The following is a 16,909-nucleotide window of genomic DNA, read 5'->3' as shown; positions in this document are numbered from 1 at the left end:
TGATGGTTTTGAAAAGTTCAATCTGATTCCGTTATTGAAAATTAATTCATTGCACTGGGAAATATTCAAAATAGCAGAAGGAATTGCCCACTCTTTTTTCAATGTATTTATTGCAAAAGGATTTATTGTTACAAATTGTATGAATTTTTTTTTCATGGAAATGTAGATTTTCAGTGATATGTTATAAACTTTTTATACTAAAATACACTCAGGCCTTCTTAGAATATATCAAAATCTTTAAAAGCTCTCGAAGATGATGGGATTTCCCTTAAATCGAGGCATACAAAATTGATAAAAAGCTGAAGTAAAATAACCCATTAAATCGATTCTCCCCAGCTCCACTGTAAGTACCACCACTGAGGAATGGGTAGAAGAAATCATAAGGCAAACTAATATCAAGATTAGGTCCACCAGCGTAATAATACATCGAAGGGTTGGAGATGTCATGAAACACGACATAACTAACCACCTTAGTCTCTAATCTCTCCGTACAATCATTCCCACGACATTTATCCCAGTACACACGGCTGCCCTCCCCCACGGTGATGCCCACCCCAATAATCTTATAATGTTCCTTGTCATCAAGCTTGGGTAGAACCGAATACAGCACATCAATCTTCAAGGATTTGATCACCCCCACGCAGACGATCTGATCTCCAAAGATCTCCGTATTCACGTTATTCCGAGGAATTTTATTCAGAAGTACCTGCGTCCACTGTGTGATGTTACTCGAGGTATTGCTGGCCTTCGAGACATGCACTTTGTACTGCTCAATTTGGGACACATTCACTAAAGTATCTCCAAACAGTCTTTCTAGGATTATCTCTTGAAGTTTGACACACGATTTCGAAGAGAAATCCTTTGTCTCCAGTGATACTGAGCACTTGGACTGGATGTTCTCCCCAAACCCAACGACCAACTTGTCTTCATTCCCGAGGCATTCCCCATCCTTGCCACCGAGAGGAATTTTCAAAAAACTATTCGTAGAATTGATTATGATCTCATTGAGAATATTGGTCTTCGTGATGTTGGATGTGACCAAGGTCCCAATGATTATCGGTCTCCCAACAAGGTGCCCCGGATTCCCACTCCTTGCCACAACCCCTTCTGTCCTGTTCAAGTTCTCAATCCACTCGAATCTAACCTCAAAGTGCTGATGAAAACTCCTCGAGGTATTCCCCAGTTCTACTAATACCTCTGCCTTCTGAATTCCCCTGGTTCCATTATGATGAAAAATATAACTGACCCGTCTCACAATGTTCTTGCAAACTCCTGCATCACAATGACCCTTTGGAGGAGCTGTACCATTGCAAGCCGATGAGTTTCTACAAAAAATGGAGTTGATGGGAACACAGATATTTCTGGGGCACTCAGATTCCCTCAATGTAACATTTTTCATGTATAAAGAGTTGGAGACGAGGGAAATGTTCGTGAAGGTTTCACTAAACAAGAATTCATTGGAATTGGACAGTTGTGTCTGGAGGCAGAAGGACTGGAAGTCTTCCAAGTACTTCACGCTTCTTCGAGACGAACACTGTCCGGTGAATCCACTGCTTGGGACGTCAACAGTTCCCTTCAATTTATTCTCATACCTTTGGAGTAAATCTCCATGGATGTACGGTCCACTAATCTTAAATTTCTCCACCTCCTCGGTCTCCTCCCCCGGCCATTGATAGGACAATGGTGCTGACTCGTCTTCCTCATGGTCTTTTAGCACCTCCTCAAAATTCCGTCGATTGCTCACTTCAATCGTTGTAATAGAAGTGTAGAACGGTGGAAGATTGTCATGAGAGATGCAAAATAAATTGTCAGCCAGTCGATCAAGAATAAAATCCGTTCTATTCTTTTTTATGAAATCCGTTCTATAGCAGTAACGACTGTCGTACAACTTTGTTGCATGATTGTAGTCATAGCAATGGGAGAAGACTGTGAGATGATAGTCTTTGCAGTCAAGGTCACAGCAGCAGTTTATGTCGCATGTGGGTAGAAGGTCACAGGGGCAGGCATTCCCTGCTGGATTCAGCTCGATCGAACTTGACTTTAGGTCAGTTTCCCCTGGAGGGTCTGGGAAGCGGGGGGTTGGCTTCACGGTTGATATGTTCAGGAAATTTTTCAAGAGGTCCTCCTCGTCGTAGTCGCTTTCTGATGTGTTCCCGTGGAGGACTGACGAGGAGTTTATGCACACTCCATCGGGATCACATGTTAGATCGATGCTTGGGGTTTGTTGAACTGTAGACATTATGAAAATCGAGGGGAGCAAGAGGGAGATACAATAAGGGATTGACGACTGCATTTTCCACTGAATGCAATTTCATCTTTTTCTCATGAATTGTCTTGTGAATATGCACTGTTGTCCTGGCACTTTTTACTTAGAGAAAACAACCGAATTTACTGAAATTCTGCGTTAAAATATGGAATCGTAGGTGCACGGTACCGACACTCTCGGTTAGTAGTTCAAATCTGTCAGTTCCGTTGGTCAGGAGATTTGGAGTCTTCAGCTGCAGGCTCATCCCTAGGAAACGATCCCTCAAGCGATCCTGCCAATTACCTACAGTCGAAAATTCAATGAGTTCATCATGAATAAAATTCTGAGTGGAGGAATAAAGAATTAATTTTTTATTAGTGTTTGTTTTCAACTTTTAATTGAAGAAACAATTGTTTAATTGTGACATAAGATTGGACACTTTACCGATGGGTTTCCACGTATGGCACTGGACCTCGTGAAAGCCAGGAGTCAAGGGGATAGTGGAAATCCCATAGCCGATGAATAAAATGCGTCCATATTTGTCTCGACAGAACACTTGGATTAAAAGCTTCGGTGCCGCCTGGATGGACTGAGTTGAGTAGTGAAGATCAATGGGATGACTCCAGGTTGGCTTTCCTGTGTAGAGATTCTGGCATTCTTGAGTCTGACCTTCGGGGTTTCCATTTATCAGTTTCCAACCATTACCTGGAACATTAATATATCTTGATTCTCAGAGTTTGTGCACCTCCAGGCATGAGGAAAGAAGATGTATCGTTAGGCTTTGGTATTTGTATCATTAAAAACCCTGGAAGCTCCCCAATCGTAATGATTACCTGCATGAAAGCTCCACTTGCAGAATAACTCAGCTTGTTGAAAATTCTCAGCATGTGCAAGCTCACCAAAGACGTGAAGTTCTGCCATAGTCTTGCCACATCTTCACCCCTTTGTTATCCACAAATCGTAGTTACGATAGGGAATGATTGTAGAAACCTTTTATCTTGGAAAGACACTTGGTCTTGCCAGACTCTAACTGATGATAATTCCCTTGCAGGATCCAACAACAATTATTTTCCATGAAATTGTTTAAAGCCAGTTCTCCATTCGATTAAAAGAAAAATGACTTTGGAAAAGTCTGGTGTTAAATTCTCTGGCGAAATGGTAAACAGAGGTAAGTCAACGTCACGTTAATTGGTTAAGCTTCAATTATTAATAAATCATTTTGAACATTTGATCTATTTCTATTGTATCTTTTCTTTAAATACAACAATATTATTACTATCGAACACCGAACAATTGACGCATCACTGTAAGATGCACACTACATAATTGTTGTCATGTCAAGTCTATTGTTTACGTTTTTCCGACTGCCGTTGCTATGGTGACAGGTGAAACAACCAATGGGAAACGCTAGAATCACTGCTGGTCATTGAGATTTCTAATTTACCGAATTTAACTGTCAATCGTGTAAACACTGGAATAATTTGAGGTTATTGTAGCCTCCAGGAGAAACAATTAGGACAGATGGATCATTATTTCCCGACTATTATTCGTGATTAAAGTGGTTTAATAACTAGATCTTGACATACTCTGCAAATATGGATGTTAGGCAGAAAGTTATTGATCAGTTCAATGAAGTGTTTGGAGCCGAGTTGAAGAATCTCGAGAACATCGAGCAGTTTCATGAGAAACTTGAAGCTGATAAACGAGGAATTGAACAATCAGTACGATTTTATTTAAATGCAAGATTACGATTATCACCTATAAATAAATATGAATGACTAAACTAATGGTCTGACCAATCAATTCCTTTGGACATAGGATTCAATAGAACCTATCATCTGACAGCCCAGAAAAAGTGACAAGGCCACCATCAAACAAATTATTATTATATAATGATAATCATAAATAAATCATTTGATTGCAGTTGACAATGGCCTCGACAGAAGCACCATCAAAAGTGAAGGCAGCCGTGGAAAACGTTGAGGCTATCAGATCTCAGTATGAATTGCAGATCGAAGAAGCAACAAAACTTGCGAAAACTATAAATCAAGTACTTGATGACGACACAAAAGCTGCTGAGGTGCAGAAAGTAGTTGATAAAATCAACGAATTGGAACGTACTCTGTCCTACCTCAAGCTCATGAAGTACTTGGAGGACATCAGTGAGGAGATGGAGACATCGCTGGGAATTGGAGACGAAGAGTCGATGATAACATCCTTCACAAATTTAGTTGAAGTCTATCGCCAATTGCGGTCTTCGTCCTGCCACAATCTAATGAGTTACATGCGTGAAATTCTTCACTTCTGGTATAACAACTTGAGAGACAAATTTTCCAAGTAAGTAATGGCATCAAATCGTCTAACAATAATTGCATGAGACTTGCGTTCTCTTGTTCCTCATTTTTGTGGAACTTCAGTGGCTTTTGACAGAATTATTGTTTATTCAGTGTTGTACCTGGGGAAGCAAAGGCAAAAATATAATGAGAATGACATTCCTTTCAGTGAGTATATGGACGTCTTAAAGTCCTTGAAGTGGCCATTTTGTGGTATTAATGCCTCAGGCCTAGTGTCCCCACTTCCAGAGACAATGACAAGGTTCAAAATTCTCACAGAGTATCTCCTTCAGCTCCAGTTGCCGGATGAAGGCTCAAAATCTTCTGTGAAATCGTCCCTCTTAGCGGACTTTAGTCCAGTCTGCCTCCCTGTGACCTTGCTAGTCCGTCCCTTGAGACAAAGATTTGTCTACCACTTTACAGGTCACTGAATTAAATGATATCAATAAAGAATGTAGTATAATATACCCCAAAAATTGATTGAAAATAATTACCAATGTAGGTGCTAAACAGACAAATCGTCGAGACAAACCCGAGTGGTTCTTCACCCAAATCCTCACCTGGATCAAGGACCATGCCCGATGGATAGAGAAAAACGTCCAACCAGTGGCTGACACAACGGGTTTTAACCACGTTAACACCAAAGTTGAATTCATGAGGGCCTTGGTGCAGCTAGCAGTTGAAAAACTCCACTCTGAGTTGCCCGTTGTCCAGTACGACGACGCCCTCTTCGCTCACGTAGTGGACGAGGCCTTGGGCTTCGAGAGGGAGTTGAGAGAGACTCTTTTATACCCCCAGAGTCAGCCAGCTACGGTGTTCATCCTGACTCAGGCCCAGATCTTCGTCAAGTGGATCAATATGGAGAGAAAATATGCCATCGAGAAGATTGAATCGATTTTGGGCTCTACTACCGCTTGGGAGAGGGTCAACCTTGACCAGACCGATGAGATGAAGATCACTGAGTCCGCTGATGCTTTTCTCACGCTGCTCACGACTATTTCGGACAGATATAACCATTTGCCACAACCGGGCCATCGGCTTCAGTTCCTGGAGCTTCAGCTAGAGCTCATCGATGACTGGAGAGTCAGACTGCTACAACTACTCCATGATGATCGGGAGGATCCTTTGGAATCACTCATTCCAAGGATTTTGAACTCCATTCATTATGTTTGCAAGGTTCTGATGGAGTGGGGAGTGACTGTGGTGAGTTTGTATTTCTTTTAATGTGGAGATGATTCATTTTCATCTAAGACGAGTGGTGCATGAATGAAAAGAGGTGGGACGTGGAGGAATTTATGGATGACAGGTATGAAAGCCTGCGAAACACGAAAAACCAATGTTTGTAACATTTTCCAGCATTTTCTACAGCTGTACTTCTTCAAAAACCAATGTGAAGCAGCAGAACTAGCGACAGACCAAGGAATGGATTTGTCTGAATACACCGAAGCTGACGGAACGGTATTTGACGAATCAGTTGCCCTCCTGATGAGACTTGAGGACAAACTCATGAGTGAGATATGTCAGTACGTGATATTGGACGTAAAAGCCAAGAGCAGGCCCTACAGAACGGACAAGTGGTTTGCCATGCAGAATAAGAAGGAAGTTGTCTCGCTGTCAGTGACCTCCAGTGGATGTCCAATGTTCCAAGAACTAGCTGCTGGACTCCACCAGCTCCACCAGATTCTAGCCCTCGACCTTTTCAACGGTGCCTGGAAGAACTTAGCCGGACAGCTTGATCAGTATCTCTTCGAGGAGATTGTTCTTGTCAATAGGTTCAATGTGGGTGGAGCTGAACAGCTCAAATTCGACATCACTAGGAATTTATTCCCTCTCTTTGGACTCTACACGAATAAACCAGAGTCGTACTTTCCTCTGTAAGGGCTAGAATAGTCTCAGGTTTTATTGGGCTCTCATTCACTATTGACACACCTCCAAATTTTATAACATTTATTTCAGGATGAGGGAAGCTTGTATTCTACTGAATACCCTCTTGGGCTCGGCTATGCTGCTGATCGACACTCTGGAGAGCAATGACGAAACTAGGTCTGTGGAAGCTTTGGCTGAACTTGGGGTTTATAAAATGACGCCTGAGAATTCAGTTATGGTTCTCGCAACGAGGACTGACATCTCTGACGTTTCTGCTCATTAAAAGTAATGTATTCTTGTGATTGCTTGTTAATAAAGGGTGGGGTTTTAATTGTTGAAATATTAAGTTGTTCATACAATTAATGCCGAGGTAATTCGCTCTGAGAGCTTTTCTGCACATAAAGGCTTTGCATGAGATTTTTCAAATGTTGGATATCAAAATCGAATGACAAATATTAGATATGTTGTTTTTAAACTAATGAAGCATGAAGGTTGATTTATTCAGACTCAATTAAACATGTTAAAGGATGACTGAGTCCATCTATTTTTACGTTAAAAAAATATAAATGTTATCATAAATCATGTCGATTCGTGGAAAACTAATCTCAGAACCGAAAAACACGAGGCGATCTTGGTCAGCAGGATTTTGAAGTTTTCTATGTTCATGCAGTATAACTTTCCCGCAGTCAAGTGGAAATAATAATTTGTCCTCATGATGATAAATTTCATGTCTTTCACAATGTCAAGTGGCATATTGTACCAGGGACTGTTGTAAACACCGACAGAAAGATTTGTAGCATTTGCACTCAAGCTCTCACCCACATAGCTGTACATAAACAGCTGTACATAGACGAGGTAGATTCGAATCGTGAGGCCCGATATGACGACGAAATCGCCGGAGTTCAAACTCATTAGTAGAGCAACCCCTACAAAGTGAAATTATAAAAAGATCACGATAAAAGACTAGGGCCATTTTAACGTGCCATTTTATTGAGAAATACTTGACCGAAAAAATGGACATAAGAGACCCGGAAATGATGGACAAGACAAATAATGATCCAATCATCTCCAGGAATTTTTATGGACTGATTTAATAAACAAATTACCTGATATGCAAATTAGCAAAATATCGACCGCCACTTGAGCGAGAATAATAACGTTGTACGTCTCCTCAAAATTAAAAGCCATCTGAAGAAGATGATTGTGTCTCTTGACGAAGTCACGGAGCATCTGTCTCCACCTCAAGCTGTCGTCAGTAGCACTCAAACCCCTCAAATTCATATGCAGCACTTGGAACTGTCCGCAGACGTGCATCGCAATACCAAAGAAGTAAGTGTCGCACCCGATGTACGCCGTGCAGACGATGAACAATTGCACCGATTGAACAAAATACTCGCCAACGTAGTGATATGTGGAAATATCGTCAGATATCCAGCATCTAGGCCCCATGGGCACCCCCCTAAGAGTACCATTATCCACCGGCTCGTTCCACAATGCACTGACGAAGGGTAATTTAAGGAAAATGAGGGGAAAACCGGCGGTATATGCACCGCTCATCTGCACAAGGAACACAATCCGTCCTATGTTTGCATATTTCTTCATTACCCGGTGGCGGTTATTACTGACAACTGATGACCAGTCGTTAATAGCTGAATCGACGATAGCCATCATATTTTTTTGGTAAATTCTAGGTATAGCAACTTTCATTACCGTTAGAAATCCACACAATATCAGGCTGAGGGCGTCAACGTATTCAGTTTCAGATCCGCAGTTTCCTTTGGTCAGGAGTTTTTTGGTCAGACTGATGGACATCCATAACTGGATTCAAAAGATCAGGAGCTGGAAAGAAGAAATGGATATCCGAGCGGCATTTCTCCTAGAGAAATTTTTCCTCGGTGATTTGTCCCCCAATATTTTACGAAATTTTAAGAAGTGGTTTCAGGGAAAAATTTAGAAATTGATGAAAGATTCAGTTGAGGTTTTATTTAATTTATTTTAGAAATTATATTCGTTTTGTGCTGAGTCTGCTGAATATGCCCAAAAATGCGTCAATAAGCTACGATTTTTTTCATAGAACAGACGGAGAATTTCAAGAAATGACAACTGAGGAGAAATTATCGGGAAAAATGTCTTCCTAGACCCGAGTAATGCAGTTATTGAAGACTACATTTACCTGCATTATGACAACAAATAAAATTTTCGCTTTTGGCACAAACCCGCGAGTGTCGAGAGGCCATATTCCAAGACCTCTCCCCAAGAGTCTGTAATATCCGAGGGCGTATGTTGTGTCCGGTGACCAGGGGTCAGCTGCCCTCGATGCTTCCACCTTCGCCATCGTTCTTACATTCAGCTGTGCAGGAGCTCCGACGCCAGACAGGTTTATGCACTCATATTTTTATTAACGAAGCTTGTGACATACACATGGTGGACGTGCATAATCCATGCTACAACTATGAGTGCATGCTATTCTGGAGAAATATTTTAGTTGCGCTGGAGTCGGAATATGCATTTTTTAGCTGCTTTACTCCATGAGGGTGCGTGCGCTCGATATAAGTGTCACGTAAAGAAATGTTCCACGGAAAATGTAGGGAAGGGTTGTCTAGACATTCTTTGTGAGTAGTCTTCGTTGGAATGTTGAGGTCTATCCACCCATGATGCCATTCATCTGATCCCCATGCCTACTACTTAACATTTGGGAGGGTTTCAACATCTTTGTGCGTAAGAATTTTTTATTTGCAGACAATCTTCGCAAAACAACGTTTTTCAACGGGTTGTGAAAAAATATATTCCTTCTTCCTGGATTACAATGTCCACGACTTATCAATAATATGTGTTCAGTCGATGAGTATCAAGCGAAGTATTGAAAAATATGAGAACATTGATTTAACGATATTTTTGAAATTCCCGTAATCCATGTGCCATACTTTACCCGCAGTGAGATAAAAGCGATAATTATTTCGCATCATTATGAATTTCATATCTCTGACGATAGCTGACGACATTCTGTACCAGGGACTGTTGTAAACAGCGACTTGTAATTTCTCCGCTTGCGTGGACAAATGCTCGCCTATGTAGCTGTACATGAATATTTGGATGTACATCAGGTAAATTCTGATTGCCATCGCTGATATTGTCTGGGTATCTCCGGTTCTGCAGGCTAAGAGTAAAATAATTTCTGTGGAAAAAATAGAAGATTGTAAAAACTCCATTGAATATCTGGTATCTATTAATTCGTTTGTGCTCAAATAGCCCACTGCCTGTACCTGAAATAGAGATGATGAATGTATTTGCCCCGAGTTCTAAGAAGATGAGCATGTGAAATGCTGCTTCAAAGTCATTGGCCAGTTTGAGAAGTTGATTGTGTCGCCTAGAAAATGTGGAGATTTTCACCCGCTGAGTTGATTCAGGCTCATCACCATTGAGCTCGTCCAAGCTCCTGTATAGTAGCTGAAATTGTCCGCACAGATGCATTGCGAGGCCAAAAGCAAAGACATCGCCTCCAAGGTAAGCAGTCGCCAGGAAGAACAAATGTATACATACGAAGATGTAATAACAATAGTAAGTCAGCTCCGAAATTTCCAGGGAGACCCAGCATCTGGGCCCAATCGGTATATTTCGAAAAAATACGCTTCTGTTATCCACATGCCCAACTTCTACCAATCTTGGGAGGCTCGTCAATATGAGGGGAATTATCGTCATGTAAGCTCCCAACATTTGCACGATGAAGACAAGTCTTCCTATGGAGGCGTATTGCCGCATTATTTCCCGAGGTTTTTTCCCTTCGACGTGCGACCAGTCTTGCAAAGCCGAGTTGACGATGAAAGAAACCCTCTCTCGGTGGATCCAGGGGAGGAGTATCTTCAATACAGCCATGAGGCTGGTTGTAATGAGGCTTATGGCATCAACTAATTCAGTTATAGCGCCACAGTTACCTTTGAGAATCCAATCACGAAGAAAAATTGCTACCAGAGTGATCTGAATCAGAGATTGGTTGGTGCTTCGCAGATGATAAAATTTAAGCTATTGTGGCAGCAATCATATGAGAGTAGAAAGAAATGTGCAACTCACTTGAATGGACACAACAATAAAAATCCGTAAAGTGGAAAATATTCCGCGATTATCTAGTGGCCAAATTCCTAATATTCGGATCAGTCCCTTATACAAACCCAGTGCATATTTTGCATCTTTGTTCCAGCCTGCATTTGCCATTGATTATTCTGCCAAAGTGCACTATTCCAAAACTCGTGCAACCCCAGTAATACCAGAAGATACCTATGGGATTCCTCGGATTTCATGTTGTACTGCTTCTGGATGAACGCATGCAAGAACAAACATAAGTAATGAATTTGGACGGTATGACAAATTCATGTGTCACTCCACTTACTTATTTATTTTCGTGTGAAGAAAAAATATGCTACGTCGAGGAATACTCTTTGTCTTGCGCAAGATATTCAATATCAATTATTGATAGGCCTATGGGGGATAGAAATATTTTCGCGGTAAATGAATTATGTTTGGGGCTGTGCTCGATATCGTGGTATAGCTGCGGAGCAGTTCAGTGCAATACAACGATCGGAGGCAAGCGGAGCCCGATGGATATACATTGATACTTTTATCTAGTCCTCTGCGAAATATATTCAATGGTTCATACCTGATATTCTGAGCATTTCAATTTATTTTACCCGTTTTTTTTCATTATTCTTTGGGTACAGAAGGCACTGATGGAGCGCTCATTCCTCGGCCCCTCTCGCTGTTACCGATTATACAAGGTGACGAAGCTTGTGACATAGACACTTTGGACGTGGATAATCCATGTTACAACTATAAGTGCATGCTATTCTGGAAAAATATTTTAGTTGCTTTCGAGTCGGAATATGCATTTTTACCTGCTTTACTCCATAGGAGTGCGTGTGTTCGATATAAGTGTCATGTAAAGAAATGTTCCACGGAAAATCTAGAGAAGGGTTGTGTAGACACTCTTTGTGAGTAGTCTTCGTTGGAATGTTGAGGTCTATCCACCCATGATGTCATTCATCTGGTCCCCATGCCTACTACTTAACATTTGGGAGAGTTTCAACATCTTTGTACGTAACAATTTTTTATTTGCAATCTTCGAATAACAACGGTTTTCAACAGGTTGTGAAAAAATAGATTCCTTCTTCCTGAATTACAATGTCCATGATTTATCAATAATATGTGTTTATCCGAGGAGTACCAAGCGAAGTATTGAAAAATATGAGAACATTGATTTAACGATATTTTTGAAATTCGCGTAGTCCATGTGCCATACTTTACCCGCAGTGAGATAAAATCGATAATTATTTCGCATCATTATGAATTTCATATCTCTCACGATAGCTGACGACATTCTATACCAGGGACTGTTGTAAACAGCAACTTGTAATTTCTCCGCTTGTGTGGACAAATGCTCGCCTATGTAGCTGTACATGAATATTTCGATGTACATCATGTAAATTCTGATTGCCATCGCTGATATTGTCTGGGTATCTCCGGTTTTGCAGGCTAAGAGTAAAATAATTTCTGCGGAAAAAATAGAAGACTGTAAAAACTTCATTGAATATCTGGTAAAAATATTATTGTTTGTTCTGGTCTACATATCGAATGATCCTACTGAGATTTTTTTATTGATCACTTTTTCTTCATTTTGTAGATAGGTTTTTCCAATGTTTCCACATATCACCGTGTGGATGATAGAAAAATCGTAAAATTTCTATTTTATTTTTCATAACATGCTACAAAAAGTCAAACTCGCATTTATCTTTTATTCGTTGTTTATTAATTCCTTGGGCTCAAATAGCCCACCGCCTGTACCTGAAATACAGATGATGAATGTATTTGCCCCGAGCTCTAAGAAGATGATCATGTGAAATGCTGCTTTAAAGTCATTGGCCAGTTTGAGAAGTTGATCGTGACGCCTAGAAAATGTGGATATTTTCATCCGCTGAGTTGATTCAGGCTCATCACCATTGAGCTCGTCCAAGCTCCTGTATAGTAGCTGAAATTGTCCGCACAGATGCATTGCGAGGCCAAAAGCAAAGACATCGCCTCCGGGGTAAGCAGTCGCCAAAAAGAACAAATGTATACATACGAAGGTGTAATAAAGATAGTATGTCAGCTCCGAAATTTCTAGGGAGACCCAGCATCTGGGCCCAATCGGTATATTTCGAAGGAATACGCTTGTGTTATCCACATGTCCAACTTCTACCAATCTTGGGAGGCTCGTCAATATGATGGGAATTACTGTCATGTAAGCTCCCAACATTTGCACGGTGAAGACAAGTCTTCCTATGGAGGCGTATTGTCGCATTATTTCCCGAGGTATCTTCCCTTCGACGTGCAACCAGTCTTGCAAAGCCGAGTTGACGAGGAAAGAGACCCTCTTTTGGTGGATCCAGGGGAGGAGTATCTTCACCGCAGACATCAGACTGGTTGCAATGATGCTTATGGCATCAACCAATTCAGTTATAGCGCCACAGTTACCTTTGAGAATCCAATCACGAAGAAAAATTGCTGCCATAGTGATCTGAATCAGAAATTGGTTGGTGCTTCGCAGATCATAAAATTTATGCTATTGTGGCAGCAATCATATGAGAGTAGAAAGAAATGAGCAACTCACTTGAATGGACACAACAATAAAAATCCGTAAAGTGGAAAATATTCCGCGATTATCTAGTGGCCAAATTCCTAATATTCGGATCAGTCCCTTATACAAACCCAATGCATATTTTGCATCTTTGTTCCAGCCTGCATTTGCCATTGATTATTCTGCCAAAGTGCACTATTCCAAAACTCGTGCAACCCCAGTAATACCAGAAGATACGTATGGGATTCTTCGGATTTCATGTTGTACTGCCTCTGGATGAACGCATGCAAGAACAAGCAGAAATAATAAATGTGGACTCTCACTTATTTATTTATTTTCGTGTGAAGAAAAACATATGCTGCGTCAAGGAAAAATACTCTTTGTGTTGCGCAATATATTCAATATCAATTATTCATAGGTCCATGGGGGATAGAAATATTTTCGCGGGAAATGAATTATGTTTGGGGCTGTGCTCGATATCGTGGTATAGCTGCGGAGAAGTTCAGTGCAATACAACGATCAGAGGCAAGTGGAGCTCGATGGATATACGTTGATACTTTTATGTAGTCCTCTGCGAAATACATTTAATGGTTCATACTTGATATTCTGAGCATTTCAATTTATTTTATTCGTTTTTTTTTCATTATTCTTTAGGTACAGAAGGCACTGATGAAGCTCTTATCCCTCGGCCCCTCTCGCTGTTACCGACTATGCAAGGTTGAGATGGAGGTTCGGAGAAGCGGCCGCTACACTTGGGGGAGTTACAGTCACAAATAGTCCCTCGTGTAAGCCGGGTTGTAAATAAGAAAAATGTCTGACGGTAAACAATTTCTCTTTGTTTCTGGTTCTATTGAAAAATGATCGGATTTAACAAGTCATTTATTTCCAGAGGAAGTCATAAGACGTAGACTGCTGATCGATGGGGATGGGACTGGAGACGATCGCAGGATAAACATGTTGCTGAAGTCCTTCATAAAATGGGTGAATAATCCAGAAGTGGACAATACTCTCTACGAGAGGATAATCTCACAGTTGGCACAATGTGAGTTTGCCCAGAAGAAGACAAGGCTTGTCTCTGCAATGAGTCAGGAGGAGCTGAAGAACTACGAGACCTTGTCAAAGCATATTGAAGTGGAGATCGAAGAGGCTAAGAAGGCTATTGATGCCACTAAGGTGGAACTGCAAGAGGCTAAACAGATTAGGAAAAATAGAATTGAGTATGATGTTCTGGCTGAAATTATCAACGAACAACCGGACAGACAGGAGACGAATAAGAAGCTTGAAACCTTGAAGGAAGAACTTGGGAACTTGAAGGTAAAGTTTCCGATCCCTTTGATTATTTCTTATTTTTTCGAAGGGTTCCATATAGGATTGTATTTTTTTGTTTTAGGAAAAATCAGAGCGTTTAGAACACAAATTAGAAATGAGAAGAAAGCAATTCCACGTGTTAATATCCTCAATCCACTCCCTTCAAAATATGTTGGATGAGTCTGACGAGGAAATAATGGACGTTAGTCTCGAGAATTACGAGGATTCGGAGCACTACGATGCAACGTGAATGCAATAAAAAGACCAATAACTAACAGATGTGAGTTGTCGTGTATTTTTAAAGATATAAAATCTAGAACATTGCATAATCAACTGATCAAAATTTGAGCTTGAGTTTGCTGGTCTTTGGCACATGACGAATGGTCAATGATAGTCTCGTTTTTCGCTCCAGTATTTCACCGGCCATGTACTTGGCTGCACACAACTCCAAATTGCGAATATTGTCGACTGATACAACGTCGACTTTGCGTTCTGATATTGAGTGCAGATAATTGTGGTACAGTTCTTCCTGGAGAATCAGGAGGCTTTTTCGTTCCAATAGGAATGCGAATTCAGTGTTCATAGTTCTGTCTTCCTGAAAGTAAATGCCAAGATAGAATTTTCTACCACGTATATTCGGTATTTTCTATGAAAATTTCTCCTGTAGAAAACTCGACATTTTCTACATTTACCATACACTAAAAAATGTTTGCACTGAAATTCTGGTGAAACGTTGAATTTCTTCTCAAGTATTAATGCCATTAAATTGTTTTCTGTCAGTCCATTAGTATGAACGTAATTTAAGAGTAATGACTTTATCAGGATATCGTCTCAGCAGTTGATCAGCTATTTAATTTAAACTTGTGACAATAATTTTCCAATTTTCGAACTCACTTCGTTCGTATCCAGACGTCTGGTAAATTCAAGAAAAGTATGGGATCCACAGCTGATGGTCGTGACGATGGGATGGAACAGGGGGCCATCGGAGTGTCCCTGTAAAAATCAACTCCATCTACAATATTTCATAATTAAGAACACCATTGATCAGGATAGCGGAAGAGTTTTGTAATTAAAATTATTTTGAATATAAAAATACAGAGCAAAAAATACGATCTGACGATATCATACCATTATCCCCTGTCCAGGTAAATACTCGTTTATTAGAACATGATTTGGCAGTGTTTTTCTGTCAAACACGTCCAGGGAAGTGACTTTATCAATGTATTTTTGCAACCACTGAAAAATAATAAACATTTCAACATTTTCAGAGGTGTTGGGCAAGATTAAAACAAAATAGGTCTAATGGTTTTTTATGTCAAGGATATTCCAGGACACTGGCTGTTTTCTCCACTTCAACAACTATTCAACAAAAACCCGAGTCATATTAATAATATAGTATGGAGTGCAGTCTGAATTAGCCTCTTGCGCACTAATCACCTGATGATGAAAAAAAATGGAATATAATTTCTCCTTCAACGGTAAGACTGCGCACCCTAACCTCGTTTTAATGTTCCATCCTCCACTGTTTATCCGCAAAAGTATGATTTTTACGTTCATTTTAAATAACTCATGCCCCTTGTGATTACGAAATCATAAAAAGGGCGTATTTCGGCGACATATACGATGCGATAAATGAAGTATTTGCATGAGCATACTCAAATTTTTCTCTCCATAAATCTATGTGGCAAATCGCGGTGACACCCTCAGGAGAAATTTCCAATTTGATGAAAGAATGGATTCTCCTAATTTAAACTCTGCACAAGTACTACAGACCTACCCTTGGTATCTCTTCAGCAATCATCCCTTTAGGATGCGGAATACCTCCCCAATTCTGCAGTCTTCTGTGACTCAACTGGGTCCATTTCGGTTGAGGGGCATTGTTAACATGCTTTACTATTTCAGCTTCTTCTTCATCGGTTATGAAATTAGGGATGTAATAAGCTAATGGAGGAGTCTGCAAATCCATAAAAATGAAAAAACAAAGACATAGAAGCAAGAAAAGTTTGAATCAAGGCAATTTCTAGAAAATATGGTGTGTAAAACTTTGGTACTATTGATCTTTTCTGGAGATTTCTTTCGATGTATCTATAGTGAATCTCTCAATAGAAATGGTTGGAAGGCAATAGAACATTCTCTAGAAACCTTGTAGAATTTACAATCTCCTATAAAACTCTCGCAGAAGACAACCAATAGATTTCATCAAAAATCCAACCGAAATCCTATAGTCTTCCATAGAATTCCAGCAGAATTGCGCAGAAAATTCGTCCGTCCTAACCTCAAATTTGGGCATAAATAATAAAAAATACCTTGGACACCAGGTTTCCAGCGATTAAAATATTCTCCCCAATATTCCGCTCCATTGTCAAATATTCAATCCATCCCTCAATCTTGCCAGCTGTTTTTATGAATGCTCCGGCACAAAAAAATTCTTAAAAAATCCGAACAACTTGACAGGTCTCCGAGGTTTAACCAACGCCCAGCATTTGACACTCCAAAATCCCCCCAAAGCCTGAAAAACTACGGATTGAACAATCTTTACCCCCATTTGTACGT

The 16,909-nt window shown here is 40.3% G+C and overlaps 7 protein-coding genes across 15 annotated transcripts; 2 read left to right on the top strand and 5 right to left on the bottom strand.

The window, feature by feature from the left end:
- Positions 1-268: 268 nt before the first annotated feature.
- On the bottom strand, positions 269-2,293 carry LOC135173023 (tectonic-3-like). The gene has a single exon (XM_064139598.1). The coding sequence runs from the start codon at positions 2,291-2,293 to the stop codon at positions 269-271; it is 2,025 nt and encodes a 674-aa protein (XP_063995668.1).
- B9d2 lies at positions 2,221-3,592 on the bottom strand. The gene is made up of 3 exons (XM_064139208.1): positions 3,079-3,592; positions 2,690-2,950; positions 2,221-2,548 (listed from the first exon to the last, which is right to left on the bottom strand). The coding sequence occupies exons 1-3, from the start codon at positions 3,164-3,166 to the stop codon at positions 2,370-2,372; spliced, it is 528 nt and encodes a 175-aa protein (XP_063995278.1). The 5' UTR covers positions 3,167-3,592; the 3' UTR covers positions 2,221-2,369.
- A 114-nt stretch (positions 3,593-3,706) lies between these two features.
- On the top strand, positions 3,707-13,844 carry LOC135172800 (RAD50-interacting protein 1). 9 transcript variants are annotated; one of them, XR_010301173.1, is made up of 9 exons: positions 3,707-3,966; positions 4,170-4,582; positions 4,748-5,001; positions 5,081-5,781; positions 5,935-6,452; positions 6,535-6,729; positions 7,751-8,124; positions 8,202-9,948; positions 10,027-11,099. XR_010301173.1 is itself a non-coding variant. In XM_064139185.1 (7 exons), exons 1-6 carry the CDS (start codon positions 3,841-3,843, stop codon positions 6,725-6,727), a joined length of 2,205 nt encoding a protein of 734 aa, XP_063995255.1. In that variant the 5' UTR covers positions 3,707-3,840; the 3' UTR covers positions 6,728-6,729; positions 13,703-13,844. The 9 variants fall into 9 exon arrangements, 3 of the variants coding, with proteins under 3 accessions (XP_063995255.1, XP_063995253.1, XP_063995252.1); XR_010301172.1 differs by having other exon boundaries at positions 7,732-8,124; XR_010301171.1 differs by having other exon boundaries at positions 7,629-8,124.
- LOC135173022 (uncharacterized) lies at positions 7,024-13,723 on the bottom strand. The gene is made up of 10 exons (XM_064139597.1): positions 13,082-13,723; positions 12,277-12,988; positions 11,660-11,985; positions 11,579-11,606; positions 11,211-11,455; positions 10,971-11,103; positions 8,909-9,085; positions 8,618-8,805; positions 7,551-8,262; positions 7,024-7,370 (listed from the first exon to the last, which is right to left on the bottom strand). Exons 1-10 carry the CDS (start codon positions 13,220-13,222, stop codon positions 7,024-7,026), a joined length of 3,009 nt encoding a protein of 1,002 aa, XP_063995667.1. The 5' UTR covers positions 13,223-13,723.
- LOC135172807 (uncharacterized) lies at positions 9,250-10,653 on the bottom strand. The gene is made up of 3 exons (XM_064139199.1): positions 10,513-10,653; positions 9,708-10,419; positions 9,250-9,619 (listed from the first exon to the last, which is right to left on the bottom strand). Exons 1-3 carry the CDS (start codon positions 10,651-10,653, stop codon positions 9,279-9,281), a joined length of 1,194 nt encoding a protein of 397 aa, XP_063995269.1. The 3' UTR covers positions 9,250-9,278.
- A 14-nt stretch (positions 13,845-13,858) lies between the features above and the next one.
- On the top strand, positions 13,859-14,673 carry LOC135173021 (THO complex subunit 7 homolog). The gene is made up of 4 exons (XM_064139595.1): positions 13,859-13,868; positions 13,938-14,362; positions 14,439-14,602; positions 14,661-14,673. The coding sequence occupies exons 1-4, from the start codon at positions 13,859-13,861 to the stop codon at positions 14,671-14,673; spliced, it is 612 nt and encodes a 203-aa protein (XP_063995665.1).
- Positions 14,629-16,864, bottom strand: LOC135172810 (alpha-ketoglutarate-dependent dioxygenase alkB homolog 6). The gene is made up of 5 exons (XM_064139203.1): positions 16,663-16,864; positions 16,134-16,310; positions 15,485-15,592; positions 15,251-15,349; positions 14,629-14,951 (listed from the first exon to the last, which is right to left on the bottom strand). The coding sequence occupies exons 1-5, from the start codon at positions 16,714-16,716 to the stop codon at positions 14,694-14,696; spliced, it is 696 nt and encodes a 231-aa protein (XP_063995273.1). The 5' UTR covers positions 16,717-16,864; the 3' UTR covers positions 14,629-14,693.
- Between the last annotated feature and the right edge of the window lie 45 nt (positions 16,865-16,909).

This window comes from Diachasmimorpha longicaudata, chromosome 2 (assembly GCF_034640455.1).
Source record: "Diachasmimorpha longicaudata isolate KC_UGA_2023 chromosome 2, iyDiaLong2, whole genome shotgun sequence".
Taxonomy (NCBI): domain Eukaryota; kingdom Metazoa; phylum Arthropoda; class Insecta; order Hymenoptera; family Braconidae; genus Diachasmimorpha; species Diachasmimorpha longicaudata.
This window is presented reverse-complemented; position numbering and strand designations above follow the sequence as displayed.

Bases quoted from the DNA above. Each gene is read 5' to 3' on its own strand.
- LOC135173023 (XM_064139598.1), bottom strand. From the start codon at position 2,293: ATGCAGTCGTCAATCCCTTATTGTATCTCCCTCTTGCTCCCCTCGATT.
- LOC135173021 (XM_064139595.1), top strand. The intron at 14,363-14,438 runs GTAAAGTTTCCG...TTTTTGTTTTAG, and splicing joins AAGAACTTGGGAACTTGAAG to GAAAAATCAGAGCGTTTAGA.
- LOC135173022 (XM_064139597.1), bottom strand. From the start codon at position 13,222: ATGGCAAATGCAGGCTGGAACAAAGATGCAAAATATGCATTGGGTTTG. The intron at 9,086-10,970 runs GCACAGCCCCAA...ATGGGTGGATAG, and splicing joins CAGCTATACCACGATATCGA to ACCTCAACATTCCAACGAAG. The intron at 8,806-8,908 runs GCATGCACTCAT...CTGGCGTCGGAG, and splicing joins TAAAATATTTCTCCAGAATA to CTCCTGCACAGCTGAATGTA.
- LOC135172807 (XM_064139199.1), bottom strand. From the start codon at position 10,653: ATGGCAAATGCAGGCTGGAACAAAGATGCAAAATATGCACTGGGTTTG. The intron at 10,420-10,512 runs GTGAGTTGCACA...TCTCTGATTCAG, and splicing joins TTATTGTTGTGTCCATTCAA to ATCACTCTGGTAGCAATTTT. The intron at 9,620-9,707 runs GTACAGGCAGTG...TTTTTTCCACAG, and splicing joins ATTCATCATCTCTATTTCAG to AAATTATTTTACTCTTAGCC.
- B9d2 (XM_064139208.1), bottom strand. From the start codon at position 3,166: ATGGCAGAACTTCACGTCTTTGGTGAGCTTGCACATGCTGAGAATTTT. The intron at 2,951-3,078 runs GTAATCATTACG...TTAATGTTCCAG, and splicing joins CAAGTGGAGCTTTCATGCAG to GTAATGGTTGGAAACTGATA. The intron at 2,549-2,689 runs GTAAAGTGTCCA...TTTCGACTGTAG, and splicing joins CCATACGTGGAAACCCATCG to GTAATTGGCAGGATCGCTTG.
- LOC135172810 (XM_064139203.1), bottom strand. From the start codon at position 16,716: ATGGAGCGGAATATTGGGGAGAATATTTTAATCGCTGGAAACCTGGTG. The intron at 16,311-16,662 runs GTATTTTTTATT...ATGGATTTGCAG, and splicing joins CTGGAAACCTGGTGTCCAAG to ACTCCTCCATTAGCTTATTA. The intron at 15,350-15,484 runs GTATGATATCGT...TGATTTTTACAG, and splicing joins TACCTGGACAGGGGATAATG to GGACACTCCGATGGCCCCCT.
- LOC135172800 (XM_064139185.1), top strand. From the start codon at position 3,841: ATGGATGTTAGGCAGAAAGTTATTGATCAGTTCAATGAAGTGTTTGGA. The intron at 5,002-5,080 runs GTCACTGAATTA...TTACCAATGTAG, and splicing joins ATTTGTCTACCACTTTACAG to GTGCTAAACAGACAAATCGT. The intron at 5,782-5,934 runs GTGAGTTTGTAT...AACATTTTCCAG, and splicing joins TGGAGTGGGGAGTGACTGTG to CATTTTCTACAGCTGTACTT.